Consider the following 16210-nt stretch of genomic DNA (forward strand, 5'->3'; position numbering starts at 1 on the left):
GTCTACCTCTCCACTGATCACACACTTCTGATTGTCACTAATCAACTCTCATATGCATAAAGCCAGCAAATAGTGCACATTTCAGTATTTGCTTTTGATTTTATTTCAGTCACTCATACAATCATACTGTCTATGGCACCCCCTCAATGTTTCCCTTCCGATCAAATTCTTCATGATGGGATATCTTCATGAACTTTGACTACCACCATTCCCTCCCCCAGCACCCCCATCTGACAGATCTGTTTCTTCAGTGTTTCAGCCATCTGTCTGCTCGTGTGGATGGGGATAGGGTTTGTATGTAAACTACACATTGCTGTCATGACTGGTTTGTGTCGTGTGTCTCTTGGCGTGTTTCTCCACCAGTCACAACTGGTTGTGTAGCTCAACTGGTCACAGCATTACTGCTAAATTGTTTTAGAAAAATCTGTAACTGCAGGATGAAGACCAGTGGACAAACAAATGCAGTCAGTCCAGACACCTAGAGCAATCTCCTTCAGGGTCGGATAGTGGAGATTTGGGGGTGTCTGAAAAACATCTTTCTATTGCCTGCTTGGCTTCAAGTCAACAACTTAAAATTTTATTCTTCTTCTTCTTCTTCTCTCTCTCTCTCTCTCTCATGACTCTGTGTGTGTGTGTGTGTGTGTGTGTGTGTGTGTGTGTGTGTGTGTGTGTGTGAGTGTGTCTGTCTATCTGTCTGTCTGTAAGCCTGTCTGTCCCATTCCTAAGTGTGATAAGTGATAAAGATGGGACGGACCAGGAAATGTGCCAAAGAATGGTTCTTTTTGGTACATCATCATCTGCCCCTACCCCAGTCCCAACTTGCTACCTCACACTCACTGTACCTGAGCACAGGTAACAGAACGCTCAATACATGTCATAAGGTGTGTCAGACTGTCTTGGTGCATGTCAGACTGTCTTGATGATTAATGTAATACAGCATGTGCCAAACTGTTCTGTTAAATGTAACACACTGGATGTCAAACTGGTCTGATGTTTGATACCACACACTGTATGTCAGTGTTCTACTGTAAAATGTTACACACCATGTGCTAAACTGTTCTGACACTTGATGTCAAACACTGGATATCAAACTGTTCTGATATCTAATGTTACTAACTGTATGACACAGTATTCCTAATGTTTCATGTTTCACACCATGAGACACACACAATGTTTATGATGTTTAATGCCAGATATTGCCTTTAAATTGTTCTTTTATTGAGCAGCAAGTTCTCATTGTTCCGTATCACCTCTCACAATATGTCACAAAACCACTAAAAGGTGAGCCATATATTACATCAATTATGTGTTATGTCACACATAATCTTGTAAGTTCTCCACATTATGCCAGATTATCTTCAAAGATTTATAAACAAGAAATGTAATTTGGTGGAAGTTTTTTTCTGTTTTTCATTTTGTTTTGTTTTGTTTTTTCCATGATCTCCACCCTCCCCACCACTGTTGCCTCCCCCAACCGCCAGTCTGAAAATAGCTATGTTGTGTGTGGCTGTGTCAGAGGTGTGGTATGTGGGCAGCCAGAGAGGCAGGGGAGCGGCAGGCAGCGGCTGTTTACTGGCTGCACTGAAACATTTCTCTGGAACCTGACCAGACTGACTGCTGCATGGGGAGCCTCAGCTCAGCCTCCAAACTCTCTCCTCCCTCCCTAGCTCCCCCCCACCCTCCCCACCCCCGCCACCACATACACCCCCCCCCCCCCGTCCCCCTTCCCCCCCCCTCCCCCTCTCTATCTTCTTCCACCCCTCCCTCAAATGACCCCCCACCCCACCTCTATCTTTCTCTCAGGTAGGAGGATACAAAACCATCCAAGCCTACCCCAGCTCTCTCCACTCCCAATCTTTGTACTGAACTGTAAAGGAAAAGAGAGGAGGTAGTGGTTGATAAGATTCTCAGACAAAAAGAATGTGTTACCTGTTCTGTTCGGAAGAGAAGAGTAAACCAAAAATAACACCTCAGAAACGGAGTATGCTGGAAAAGGTATGCAGAGCGGAGGTGAGGGCAGCATGTGTGTGGAGAAAATGAGAAAAGGGAGAGGGTGGGTGTCCAGGGGCCAGTGGAGGGGGGTCTGAATTGAACACTGCCCATACTCCTACATCTGCCGAATTGTGTTGCTGCTGATAAGCTGCAGAATGTTATTCAACCTCACTTCGCACCTGTCTTCACTCTCTCCCATCCCTGGCAATCAAAACAACACACCCCCTTCCTCTACCGATATCATCATTCTGAAAATATTGTTCCAATGTAACTTCTCTGCTCAAACCATCCACCGTCTAGTTTTTCCTGTTCTTTTTCCCCCTTAAAACACCCATCCATGCAACACAAACAAAAACAAACAAATAACAAAGAAAAATAGAGAGATGCACACATGAATCAGGAAGTTTAATCCCAAACCATGACAAACCTTAAGGCCTACACAGGAGTCATCATACCCTCGCTACACACAGACATATAGACTTTCACAACAGTCATAACACTCTCACAAACACACAAACCTACAAAGCAGTGACCACACCTCTCACAACCACACAGATATACACAGCAGTCACCACACCCATACCAACCACACAGACCTCACAGCCATACATATATACACTGTGGTGACCACACCCCTCACAACCACACAGACCTACAATCCAGTGACCACACCCCTTACATTCACACATACCTACACAGCAGTGACCACACCCATACCAACAACACATACCTACACTGCAGTGACCACACCCTTCACAACCACAAAGACCTACACTGCAGTGACCACACCCATACCAACAACACATACCTACACTGCAGTGACCACACCCTTCACAACCACAAAGACCTACACAGCAGTGACCACACCCATACCAACCACACCTACACTGCAGTGACCACACCCCTCACAACCACACAGACCTACACAGCAATGACCACACCCATACCAACCACACAGACATACAATCCAGTGACCACACCCCTTACATTCACACATACCTACACAGCAGTGACCACACCCATACCAACCACACCTACACTGCAGTGACCACACCCTTCACAACCACAAAGACCTACACAGCAGTGACCACACCCATACCAACCACACCTACACTGCAGTGACCACACCCCTCACAACCACAAAGACCTACACAGCAGTGACCACACCCATACCAACAACACATACCTACACTGCAGTGACCACACCCTTCACAACCACAAAGACCTACACAGCAGTGACCACACCCATACCAACCACACCTACACTGCAGTGACCACACCCATACCAACCACACCTACACTGCAGTGACCACACCCCTCACAACCACACAGACCTACACAGCAATGACCACACCCATACCAACCACACAGACATACACTGCAGTGACAACACCCCTCGTAACCACACAGCAGTGACCACACCCATACCAACCACACAGACCTACACAGCAGTGACCACACTCCTCACAACCACACAGCAGTGACTACGCCCCCCACAACCACACATACCTACACTGCAGTGACCACACCCCTTACAGCCACACAGCAGTGACCACACCCCTCACAACCACACATACCTACACTGCAGTGACCACACCCCTTACAACCACAGCAGTGACCACACCCCTTATAACCACACAGACCTACACTGCAGTGACCACACCCATACCAACCACACAGACCTACACTGCAGTGACCACACCCCTCACAAATGCACAGCAGTGACCACACCTCTCACAACCACACAGACCTACACTGCAGTGACCACACCCCTCACAACCACACAGACCTACACTGCAGTGACCACACCCCTCACAAACGCACAGCAGTCACAAACACACAGCAGTGACCACACCCCTCACAACCACACAGACCAAGAAAAAGCCTAAAATGTCTGTGTGTCTACCAGACGCTGAGAAAGATGTCCCACAGTCATTGCAAGGAAAGAAAGAGGAACAGTTAGTTACCTTCAGTCTGGCAAGAAGTTCCTGGTGTTCTCGTTGCAGTTGAATGGCTTCTTCCAGTGTGGAGCCGACATCCATCAGGTCCGGCTCCATCTGGTGCACTCGTACCCGGATCCATTCTGCACTCTGCACACACATCACACAACACACAGTGCAGTCACACTGAACACATTGGTGCACATGGACCTGAAGCCAAGGATACAGCATACATTTACATGTATTTATTCTATTATATTACTGTTGAACACATAAGGTGTCCATGTTTCAAAACCAGGAGGGGCTGAGAGCAGTCTGAAATAAAGGAATATGTCTTATCTATCAAATGTTCATCATGATATGGATGCATTCTGTGTTCATAACATTTGGTATGTATCCTCTGTTGACATCTTTGGAATGCATAACTTTAGTTCATACCAATAAAGAGAAGTAACTCTGTCCATTTACAAGGTACACAACTGCACGTCAATGCTGTTAATGCTACCAATTGAACTAGCATACAGGTAACTGAAAGGTATACATGAACAAACCCAGATACATCCTAAAACAATGAAGTTCCAGGCCTGTCCTTTACCAGTCATTTGACATGTGCACCCAGCAGCTATGACAAAAGAAATTAATGAGCAAATTAGCTTTTGTTCAAGACTGGTGTAAGTAGCATTGACTTGAGCTGAACTGGAAGCTTAAGTAGCATTGACTTGTTGTGTACTTTGAGTACTTCAGGAATGCATGTGTTCATAAGCTTAGAAATGTATCCTGAATTCAAAACCTTTGGATGTATCTTGTGCTCATTCCTTTGAATAGTGTCCTGTGTTGAGGAGGAGGAATTTTGTTTAATGTCCCATCACACATATCGGTTAAATGAAGACATTTTGTTAAAGTGTGTATATATATATATATATATATATATATATATATATATATATATATATATATATATATGAGTATTATCAGTTAGAAGGGGTGGGAGATGTGAATGAATGGAGAGTAGGGGGAAACTGGGCAAATGAGGGTGAAATGAGGGTAAAATCTGAAAAAATATCTAAATACAATTACAGGAAATTACTTAAAGGACTGTGTTGAGTTTATCTTGTGTTCATATCTTTAGCAGATAGTTGTGTTCATTTTCTTGGAGATGTGTCCTGAATTCACATTGATAGGACTGTAGCCTCTGCTCATAACTACTGGAATTATCATGTTCAGAGCCTTTGGAATGTACCGTTAATGTTTTCATAACCTTAAGGTGAGGGGGGTGAATTAGCCTGTACCTCCAGGCCCAGTGAGGGGGTGGTGTGATTTCTTCATGCAACCAACTTGTGAACATTTTTTGTCTGTACCTGTTAATTTTGAATTCAGTATTTGGCTTGTTCTCTTTAACATACACTTGACCACATAAATATTTGCACTGCCTTTTAATCAAGGTTAAACATTTTCCTCTGTTCTGATTAAGCTCTGTCATTGGACTGGTTTCAGGACTGGCAGATTAAAATATCTCCAACCTATTACATTTGATAACTCACAACAGTCAGCACAAGAACTCAGCATGTCAGCATTAAACAGGAAAGCAAAGCAATGATGATGATGCATAATAATAATATTATTATGATGTACATTATTTGGCAGTTATGTGTGGGCTGTGTACATCAGCACTGTGTGTACAATGCCACACTACTGTAGCAGTTCCAGCACTGGAGGTATTTCACAATACTGTGTGTGGGTGGTGTACAGGTGGCACTGTGCCACACCTTGCTGGGAGCAAACACATGTCAGTGAAACAAACAAATAAACAAAAAAAGGAATAGTGAGGGGCCGACTCATCCAGCATCTGTGTAGTATAGTGTGTGTGGATAGTGTAAGGTGTGAGGAGGGACGTGGTTCAGACAGGAGCAGTCCAGACAGTACAGCGGCAGGCACAAGGCAGAGCCAGTGAGCAGACATGGAGGCAGGAGAGGTAAGGTGCGTGGAGATGTGTGTGTGTGCGTGGTACAAGTAACACATTCACCTGGCACAGGCCCAGGTCTGCTACCTTCCCCTGTGTTCTTACAACTCCCCCAGCTAGGAGTTGGATAGCCTTCAGCCACCGACATACACATCCCACACCCTCCATCTATCCCTGCCTCCCTCCCTCCACTGCTGATGCCAGAGCTCTGCTGCTGTTTTGGGATTAACTGTAACTGAGTATAACTCGTTCAACAAGCCAGTCTGCCAGAACACATCCAGAGATATCTACAGAATGGAAGACAAGAAGATTGTCAGAGCAAAGCGTTATCGAATGGCAAGCCAAAGCAGAAGCAAGCTCTTCTGGGAAGTGAGGTATAAGGTGGGATGAAGAGTGCCAAGGAGGGTGACGGGGAGGAGTTTTGGACAGAATACAAAATCACTAATTAAGTGCCGAAGGTTTATGGCTGTCACTATACAAAGGGCTTTCTTAATTAACACTGATGGTGGTATAAACAGCCGATCATCCAGCCAGGTCGACCTCAGCCTCTTACAAGACTTTGCTGCTCTTCAAACTGACAACAAAGAGGACAACAAAGAGGAGGTGGTGGCAGGGTGGGAATGCCCAGCATTCCACAGACCACCACACCAATAACACGGTCACTGATGCACTCAAAATGTGTGACCTGTATAAAATGAATAGTTGGCAGACACACGTGAGCATAAATTATGTAGGCATATCATGTCAGCAATCTTCATCATAACTTATATGACATGTTTACTATCCTCAAGCTAACCGCCACTCAAGCAAAACACTAATTTCCCATCCAGCTGCCTTGCGCAGCCCACACCATCAGGCGGGGCTGTGTTGTTGCTGGTACGAAACCGTTTAACTGTGTGGCATAAATCTCAGTGGACGCGGGATGGACCATGATTCTAAGGGGCACCCTCTTATGGGGCAGAAATCTCTGTTGGTGGACGGAAGACTGAAAATCTCTTTGATCATACCCAGCCTCGTGCCACTGACAGCACAAGCCCCACTCTCCTCCCTCATCTCCCTCTCCTCCCCTCTCAGGACCCCTTACCATCTCCAGATGAGAAGATATATGCGCGCGGTAAGCAAGCACACGCAGAGAGAGAGGGTGGTGGGTGAGGGTGGGGAGCAATAACAAACAATCCTCGCCTTAGCATTCGAAAGCTTTGTGAGAAAACTGGGACATGATGTGTGTGTGTGTGTGTGTGTGTGTGTGTGTGTGTGTGTGCGTGCGTGCGTGCGTGCCTGCATGCGTGCGTGTGTGTATGAGTGTGTCTGCGTGTGTGATGCATTGTCTAGATTACTGGAGTCTGCAGTATCCCACTCTCACAACATAATATATATATATATATACATATATACATATATATATATCCATCCCACTCAACCAGTGACAGGGCGGCTTTTATCCGAACATGAGAAGTATGCAAAACAACTGAACGTAACTGCTAGGCTAAACTTAAAAGCACGAGCATCTGATTTTCAACTCATCACCGTCGGTAAAGTGGACATTATTGTCCCTGGGGTAATTTAGAAGTTAACAAATGTGTGACCTTTTGATATGTGTGTCGAATAAACACAAACACATGCACCATGCACACGCGCTAGCACACACACACACACACACACACACACACACACACACACACATGCTTGTGCTCCCCTATTTCAAGGGTATGAAATGGTGTGACAGGTTGATGCAGGTTACATGAGAGGCCTTCGTGTGCCCTCACTAAGTGAAACGGCTACCACTGGGGAAGTCATCACTGAACAGGCACGGAACACAATCATACAACATGGGGCAATAATTACATCAGCAATGACAGTAGCCTGGTGTGCTGTCACGTTGTAGACACTGGGCAACTAAAGTAACATAACCTAACTAATTATCACATAGCGGTCTGCCCTAATTCTTTACGTCCCTGCTGCTAACAAGCTCGTTCATTTTGCAGTCCTATGTACAAGTTATAATGTACACGCCTCTCCAGCTCCCATAATACAGTATCGCTTTGATGCTGTCTACTCATTTTCTGTAGGAAAGGGAATCTAGCAATACAGTTGATTAAATATGCGTTCCAAACAGATTTTTTTTTTTAATCCAGTCAAAAACAGTTACCCTCTGGGCACCAAACGATCATGATTATATAAACGATCATAATAATCACATATTCACAAGGAAATTTTTTCAGAGGCAGCACTGAGATTTGTCAGGAATGGCACAATGCTGAAAAGCCGACTGCAGGATCTGTTAGGTATACGATGGCGGCAGTGGGTGCAGAACGGAGGATGTGTGAGCATTGATACAGCCCTGTTTCCCCCAAGACGTAACCAAGACTTGATGTAAGAGACTGCAGTCTACAACATCGGCCCACAGGGTGGTGGTATACGTTCGTATTCATTTCTCAAAGTGACTGATATTTACATCCCAGCCACCCCTCCCTCCCTCCCTCCGCAACAGCAAGAAGTGTTGGGGCCCCTGCACTTCCATCTCCCTTCTCTATCCCAAAGGCCAAGACTGCTGCAGAGTGGGTGGGGAGGTGGGTTTCCATGGCAACCCCATGGCAGGTAGACCAGACGCAGCGCCAAGCGCAGATAACATGATGAAGGCACGCCAAATTCGAGAGAGGGAGGGACTGAAGGATGGAGGGAGGGAAAAAGAGATTACACACATATATATATATATATATATATATATATATATATATATATATATATATGTGTGTGTGTGTGTGTGTGTGTGTGTGTGCGTGTGTGTGTGTGTGTGTTGAAGTCATGCACTGTGAAGGTGGTCCACTATCCTCCAAATTCTGGACACAGTTTGTATCCTCATATTCTGTCTGCACTGCTGCAGATGGTACACTGACGAACATAAAAAAAAAACATTATAAAAATAATAAATAAAACTGTGGACTGCGTGAAGTGTGTTCATCGACGTCTGCACCATACAAATGAGCACACAATGCTCATATAATACAGGTGTGCTGTGACCTTTAGAGCCAGCAGGTGAATGCTGAATCCATAATGCCTGTATACACTGACCTTTGCAGTCGCAGGTATACACTGACCTTTACAGAATATAGATATACAATGACTTTGAATATAGATGTACAATGACTTTGAATATAGATGTACAATAACTTCGACACACCGACTGTTATACAATGCGAGTAACATACGCCTTGGCCCATGGTTGTGCACCAACCTCACGCAAATAAGGATGTACACTGTTCTGTACATAAGGCAGATGTTGTTTTTTTCAAACCACTAGTTGTCTATCTATGTACAAATCACTGGTGAATATCAATGCATTCTAATATGTTCAAACCACTGGTGAACATATGTGTTTGTTTTGTTTAAACCAGATCACAACAGAATACAATTTCTTTTAAAAATATATGTATATATGTATATGGGGGGGGGGGGGGGGGGGGGGGGGGGGGGCGGGGGGGGGGGGGGGGCGGGGCGGGGCAAATCATTGCAGGTAAATGGATAGAAAGACAAGCAGGCAAACTGATTTATATATACAGAAAGACTCATAGATAGATAGATAGATAGATAGATAGATAGATAGATAGATAGATAGATGTATAATTACAAAAACGGACTGACTGACAGACATACATGCAGACAGACAGACAAACCGACAAGCAGACAGAAAAAGTGTACCCACAAAGCAAACCGAAACTACATAAAGTGTCCGTCACGTACTAAGTAAAGTGTAGGTCACATACTATGTCAACCAGTACACGAAATGCCTGTTGCTTAAATGTGATGGTAATGACCTGGAAAATGGAACAAAATAAACTCTTTTTTTTTCTTTTTTCATCATCATCATTGCAGGTAAATGGATAGAAAGACAAGTAGGCAAACTGATTTATATATACAGAAAGACTCATAGACAGATAGATAGATAAATAGATGTATAATTACAAACTTTTTTTTTTTAAGGGGAAAGCGGAGAGAGGAAGCAATATACGAAAGAGACCACCCCCCACTCAGCTCCCCGTACCCCCACCCAAAGGAAAAAGAAAAAAAAAGAGAGTCCAACGTCCCAGAAAGCATGCAATGATGTGCAATTATGATTCGCGGACAAAAAAACAAAACAAAAACAAAACAAAAAACATGAAGTGTGGAACACTCCTGCTGTTCTTAGAGAATTTCAGTGATTAAGAGAAGTTATACGATGAATATGTAGCTGGTGGTATGGCAACAGGCAAGGCAGGTATACATGGCAGGTGTGGACCCTCATTAGAAAGGCATGAGCTGTTCCTCTGCCTTTCGCATCATCCCTTTTCCTTCTCCGCCCCCTTCTTTCCTCCCCAAACTTGCTCCTCCCCCCTAACCCCCCTCCAACCCCCGCACATCCCTCTCGCTCGCTCTCTCGGTCTCTCTTCCTTCCTCAGATAAGATAGCTTCAGCCCAAACTTGGCTGGTTGCCAGAACCCAGCACTATTACAACCACCGCCGCTTATTATTTCAGAACTGGGCAAAAGAGAACAGAGTCCTTACTTTGATGTGGTGATCACGATGACTACTAACCACCACAACCCCTAAACAGATACACGAACTTGAGAGAGAGAGAGAGAGAGAGAGAGAGAGAGAGTCAAATACAAGGACGGATGAGGATGGGTCTTGAATGGATACGAAGGTACCAGTTGTACTCCAAAATATCAGACAGAAAAAAAAAACAAAAAAAAACATTGTTGTGTTCTGTCACACAGGCCGACGGACATCGACAATGTTCCTATCGAGCAGAAACAAAGATCGAAGGACATCAGGTTTGTGTCCTATGAGACATGGACAAGTCAGCCACATGTAACGTGCGTTCTATTATACATATCCGGGTTGTGATCTGTAAGACATGTAAGGGCTTGGAATCTATCAGACAGACATTTCTGGGTGATGTTCTTTGAAACAGGTATGGATATGTATGCCATTATCCGGGTTATGTTCCTTAAGACATTTGTGGACATGTATTTATCTGACAAATATAACTGGATTGTTCGATGAGACATGTAAGGACACAAGTTCAATCAGATGGACGTCATAATTATGTGTTCTATCTGGGTTGTGCACAGTAAGCATGGACAAGTATTCTATCGGAAAGACATAAATGGGTTGTAGTCTATGATAAATGAATTATGGACATGAGTTCTATTGGAAAGACTAAGACATAAGAACACTGTTCTATCAGACAGACATACAAGTACCCTGTGAGACATCATATATCAGCTGTGTCGTATGAGCCACTGATAAGTGTTTTAGACGTGTTCTGTGAGACGTATGAATGAGAGAGAGAGAAAGAGAGAGTGGGAAGGGGGGGGGTGAGGGGGAACCACGAATGATTGCACTATATGTGTGATGGTCTGATGGACTATGAATAATTATGTACACAGCTGGTGTCACGTCAGAAGGACCATGAATGATTCCACACTGGTTGTGATGTGATGTTAAGATAGACCATAAATGATTACACAATGGGTGTAATGTTCAAATGGACTATGAATGATTCCATACACAGTGGGTGCAATGTTCAGATGGGCTACGAATGATTACACACACAATGTGTGTGATGTTCAGATGGACTTTGAATGATGATTACACACACAACGGGTGTGATGTTCATATGGACGATGCATGATTACATAATAGGTGTGATGATCAGATGGACAAAGAATGATTACACACACAATGTGTGTCATGTTTAGATGGACTATGAATGATTACACAATGGGTATGATGTTTAGATGGACTATAAATGATTACATACAAATCTGTGTGATATTTAGATGAACTGTTAATGATTTCACACTGGTGTGATGTTCACATGGACTATGAATTGCATATACAATTGGTGTCATGTTCAGATGCACGATGAATGATTAGACAATGGCTGTGATGTTTAGATGGACGATGAATTGTTTAGATCGACTATGAATGATTACGTACACAATGGGTGTGATGTTTAGATGGACGATGGATGATTTCACAATGCCTGTGATGTTTAGATGGACGATGAATGATTACACAATATGCAGGTGATCAGATGGACTATAAATGATTAGGTACACAATGGGTGTGATGTTCAGATGGAATTTGATTTACATACCAAATGGGTGTCATGTTTAGATGAACGATGAATGATTAGACAATGGGTGTGATATCTAGATGGACGATGAATGATTACACAATAGGTGTGGTGCACATGTAAACCATGACTAATTTCACATTGGGTGTGATGTTTAGATGGACTATGAATGATTTCACAATGGGTGTGATGTTCAGATGGACTATGTATGATTTCACAATGGGTGTGATGTTCAGATGGACTATGTATGATTTCACAATGGGTGTGATGTTCAGATGGACTATGAATGATTTCACAATGGGTGTGATGTTCAGATGGACTATGAATGATTTCACAATGGGTGTGATGTTCAGATGGACTATGAATGATTTCACAATGGGTGTGATGTTCAGATGGATGGTGAATGATTTCACAATGGGTGTGATGTTTAGATGGACATTGAATGATTTCACAATGGGTGTGATGTTTAGATGGATGGTGAATGATTACACAATGGATGTGATGTTTAGATGGACTATGAATAATTACATACACAATCAGTGTGGCATTTAGATGAACAGTGAATGGTTTTACAATGGTGTGATGTTCAAATGGACTATGAATATTTACATACACAATGGGTGCGATATCTAAATGATTTGACAATGGGTGTGATGTTTAAATGGACGTTGAATGATTTCACAATGGGAGTGATGTTCAGATAGATGTTGAATGATTTTACAACAGCTGTGATGTTTAGATGGACGTGCATAATTTCACAATGGCTGTGATGTTTAGATGAACGAAGAGCACAATCTGAAGCAGTATCTGAAGCTAAGCGCTTGGCTACACATACACAATGGGAGGGGACCAGATAGAGGATTACAGATGGCCTTTAAATGGACTGTGATTGATCTTGTACACAATGGATGTATTGTTCAGATGATTTGTGAATACATACATTATAATTATGTATTATGTTCAGATGAATTATGAAAGACTTCTCAATAAGTTGATGTTCAGATAGGGTATGCATGATCATACAGTGGGTGTGATGTCAGACGGACTATGAACGATTACAAAATGGGTGTGATATTCAAATAGATCATGAATGATTACATAATGGATAATGGATGATGTTCAGATGGACGGATGATTACACACTGAGTGTGATGTTGAGACAGACAGACAGACAGAGACAGAGATAGACAGTGACTGACTGAATATAAAGACATAGAGAAAGAGACAGATGGAGAGGCACAGATGATGTTCAGATGGACTACGGATGATTACACATTGAGTGTGATGCTGAGACAGACAGACAGACAGACAGAGACAAAGATAGACAGTGACTGACTGAATATAAGGACATAGAGAAAGAGACAGATGGAGAGACATACTTGAAGATATTCACACAGACAGAAAGAGCAATCTTCAGACTAAAAGAAGACAGGCAACCTGCTGGTGGAATATTTGCAGCCAGGTATGCACATCTCATACACTGGGTACAGCCCCCCTCCCCTCTCCCCCCCTTCCTCCTCTCCACACTGATCTGATGGGAAACTCAGAGTGAGTGAAGGGGACGAGTCATTGGGAGAGCAACAGGAGTGCCCTTCATGTCTTCAGTTCACTACAAAAGAACTCTGCAGTGACTGTGGCACAATGCCAGACTGAACGAGGAGAGACAGGCATACAGAAGAGAAAGGTATACAACACGCAGTGACAAGCTACAGTTATTCACCACCTTTTCAACAGATTTCAGAAGCATTGAGAAACAAGGGATGTCAAAAGTTGAATCTAGACACAAGACACCCAGTTTCATCTGGTCAGTGACAGGCATCACCTCTGATGTACCCACAATATGGATGTGGCAATGCAGATGACAACATGGGAAATGGGAGGAGGCATCTAGAAAGGGTGTGGCACCACATGATGAAGAAGCAGGGAGGGGTAAGCACCTCAATGATCATGAAATCAGACTGTCAATGTCATGCACTGGGCACAGCACCCCCCACCCCACCCCACCCCCCAAAAAATGATACCACATTGTCAGACAGGTAGAAATGTATGAAGGGTACTCGCTTTTACCACAGCCTCTATGACCTGACTAATTAATTCTGACAATCAACATCAGCGATGTACAATGATAGGGCAGTACAACTGACTGACAATCACAAAATACAATGATGTACAATAGTCAGGTAGTTAAAACATATGAGAAATTTGCCCCAAAACGGGGCAGATACCAGTGCAGGTACTTGGGTATACAGGTACGGGGTACTCACTCTGAGGACAGCCAGCACCACCTTGGAGCGGCCGGCCTGAACGGCGACTGTGCTGATGGTGGTGGTGGAGGGGGGGAACTCAGTCAGTTCCTTGCTGTCGGTGTATCGGCCCGACATGATGATTTCTGGTCTGTCTGGCGATCCTCACATACACAAGCAGTGGACAATCACATCCACTGCAGTGTCCTGCAGTGTTTACACACAGTCCGGGAGTGCTGAGGGTGAATGGCTTGGAAAGACAGCATGGGGTGATGCGGCATGCATGCAGAGCCCTACAAAATTCACGGCTCTAAACAACTCTTCTAACTGAACTCTCCTTGCCACAGCAGTGGCATATAAACTCCATAGAAACTGCGTTGTTTGGATGCCGTCTACTCCAGGCAGGGGGGGAAGGTTGGATGATCACCATAGGGCCCCAAGTAAAAGATCATTTTCTCTTGCCAAGTTCCAATGTTCGTCGTTGGTGCCTGATGTCCATTTCACTAGGTCACTGAAGTCCTCGTGGATGTCATGTCAAGTAGATCGTTCAAAAAGTGCGGCAGTTGACCATCATGCCCACTACCACCTGGAAAGGGCCAGTCCATGCAGGAAGCCGACTGCAGTTGAGCAGAGAGTGCCAGAGATAGACGGGGCCCTCCCAAATAAGGCCAGGCCTCTCTCTGCCCAGTCAACACAATACCGCCCTTCTCCACTCAGCCTCCTCCCGGCGCACGCTCGCGCAGTCTGCAACCTCTCTCTCTCTTCCTCTCTCTCTCTGTCTCTCTCTCATTTATCTATCTGTCTGTCTATCTCTCTCCCCTTGACTACTTTCTTAGATCTGGCAAGCAGTGTGTTTTGTCAGTGAATGTCAAAAGGGCAGACTTGGGGAAGGGGATAGGGATGTTCGCCGACACTGAATACACGTAATCAAACCAATTACTTGCGTGTTTGAATACAGCATGACAATCGTCCGCTAAACAATTTCTGTCTGAATCACAAGATATCCACTGTCACCTGTACATTTTTCATACGTTTATTACCATATTCATCACAGCAAACCGACACTGTGCATTAATTTACAACACTAATATTATAGTAAAAAGAAGGCAAGAAACGACATCAGTAGTCCGTTGAGAGGCAACAAGGTGCCCGTTCTGGATGGATGTGACCTGCAGGTCCAACAGCATCAGCGATCTGCCAGCCGACTGGAGTCATGCTACCTGAGATCACCACCTGGCTTCGCAGACCGTTGCATCACCTGTGTCACGGGATGAGAGCGATTCCCTGTTTTGTTCGTTTCAGTTGTTTGCTTGCTTGTTGTTTGATTGTTTATTTTTTCTATGTGTGAGTAGTAATGCCAGACATGTTAGGACTAAAGTGAGAATGAGTTTTGACACCACTGACACTGCACTCCACTCCTCAAATTCATGGCTGACAGCAGTGGGGATGGCATCACTTGCCTCACAATGTGTCACGTGATTATGAGCCCTGCACGTGCCAAGCTGTCAGCACGCCCTAACATCAGCAACTGAGGGTTACATCGAGCAAAACCGCGGTATTATCGTCCGTTCCAACACTGTTCACTCCAAAAGCAGGAGTCCCAACACCTGGCTGTGACAATGTGGCCAGGTAGAAGGAACAAGTCTCCACACCACCACCTTTCCTTCGAGTCACCCAGTCCTCACTGTCTCTATACCTTTTAAAGTTCCAAACATTCCGCAATACCTATCCTCAATCGTTACAGTTCCTCACTTTCTTTCCCGATATCTAACAATCCGCAAAAAATGTCCTCACTGTCTCTTCCAGTACCTAACAATCCATGACACTTCGAGTGTCTTCATTGTCTCTTCCACGGTTCCTAACGATCCACAACACCCGTCTACAACACCTGTCCTCATTGCTTCCAGTACCTAACAGCCCACAACACCTGTTCTCATTGCTTCCCGTACCTAAC

At 44.2% G+C, this 16210-nt stretch overlaps 1 protein-coding gene across 1 annotated transcript in view; it reads right to left on the reverse strand.

Moving 5' to 3' along the window:
* LOC143287004 (coiled-coil domain-containing protein 141-like) overlaps positions 1 to 16210 on the reverse strand; it is a 76287-nt gene that overhangs the window by 20750 nt on the left and 39327 nt on the right. Inside the window, exon 18 of the mRNA XM_076595046.1 lies at positions 3960 to 4082. Coding sequence (XP_076451161.1) covers positions 3960 to 4082 — 123 coding nt within the window. The remainder of the gene's footprint in view (positions 1 to 3959; positions 4083 to 16210) is intronic.

The sequence above is a fragment of the Babylonia areolata genome, chromosome 1 (genome assembly GCF_041734735.1).
Source record: "Babylonia areolata isolate BAREFJ2019XMU chromosome 1, ASM4173473v1, whole genome shotgun sequence".
NCBI classification, from domain to species: Eukaryota; Metazoa; Mollusca; class Gastropoda; order Neogastropoda; family Buccinidae; genus Babylonia; species Babylonia areolata.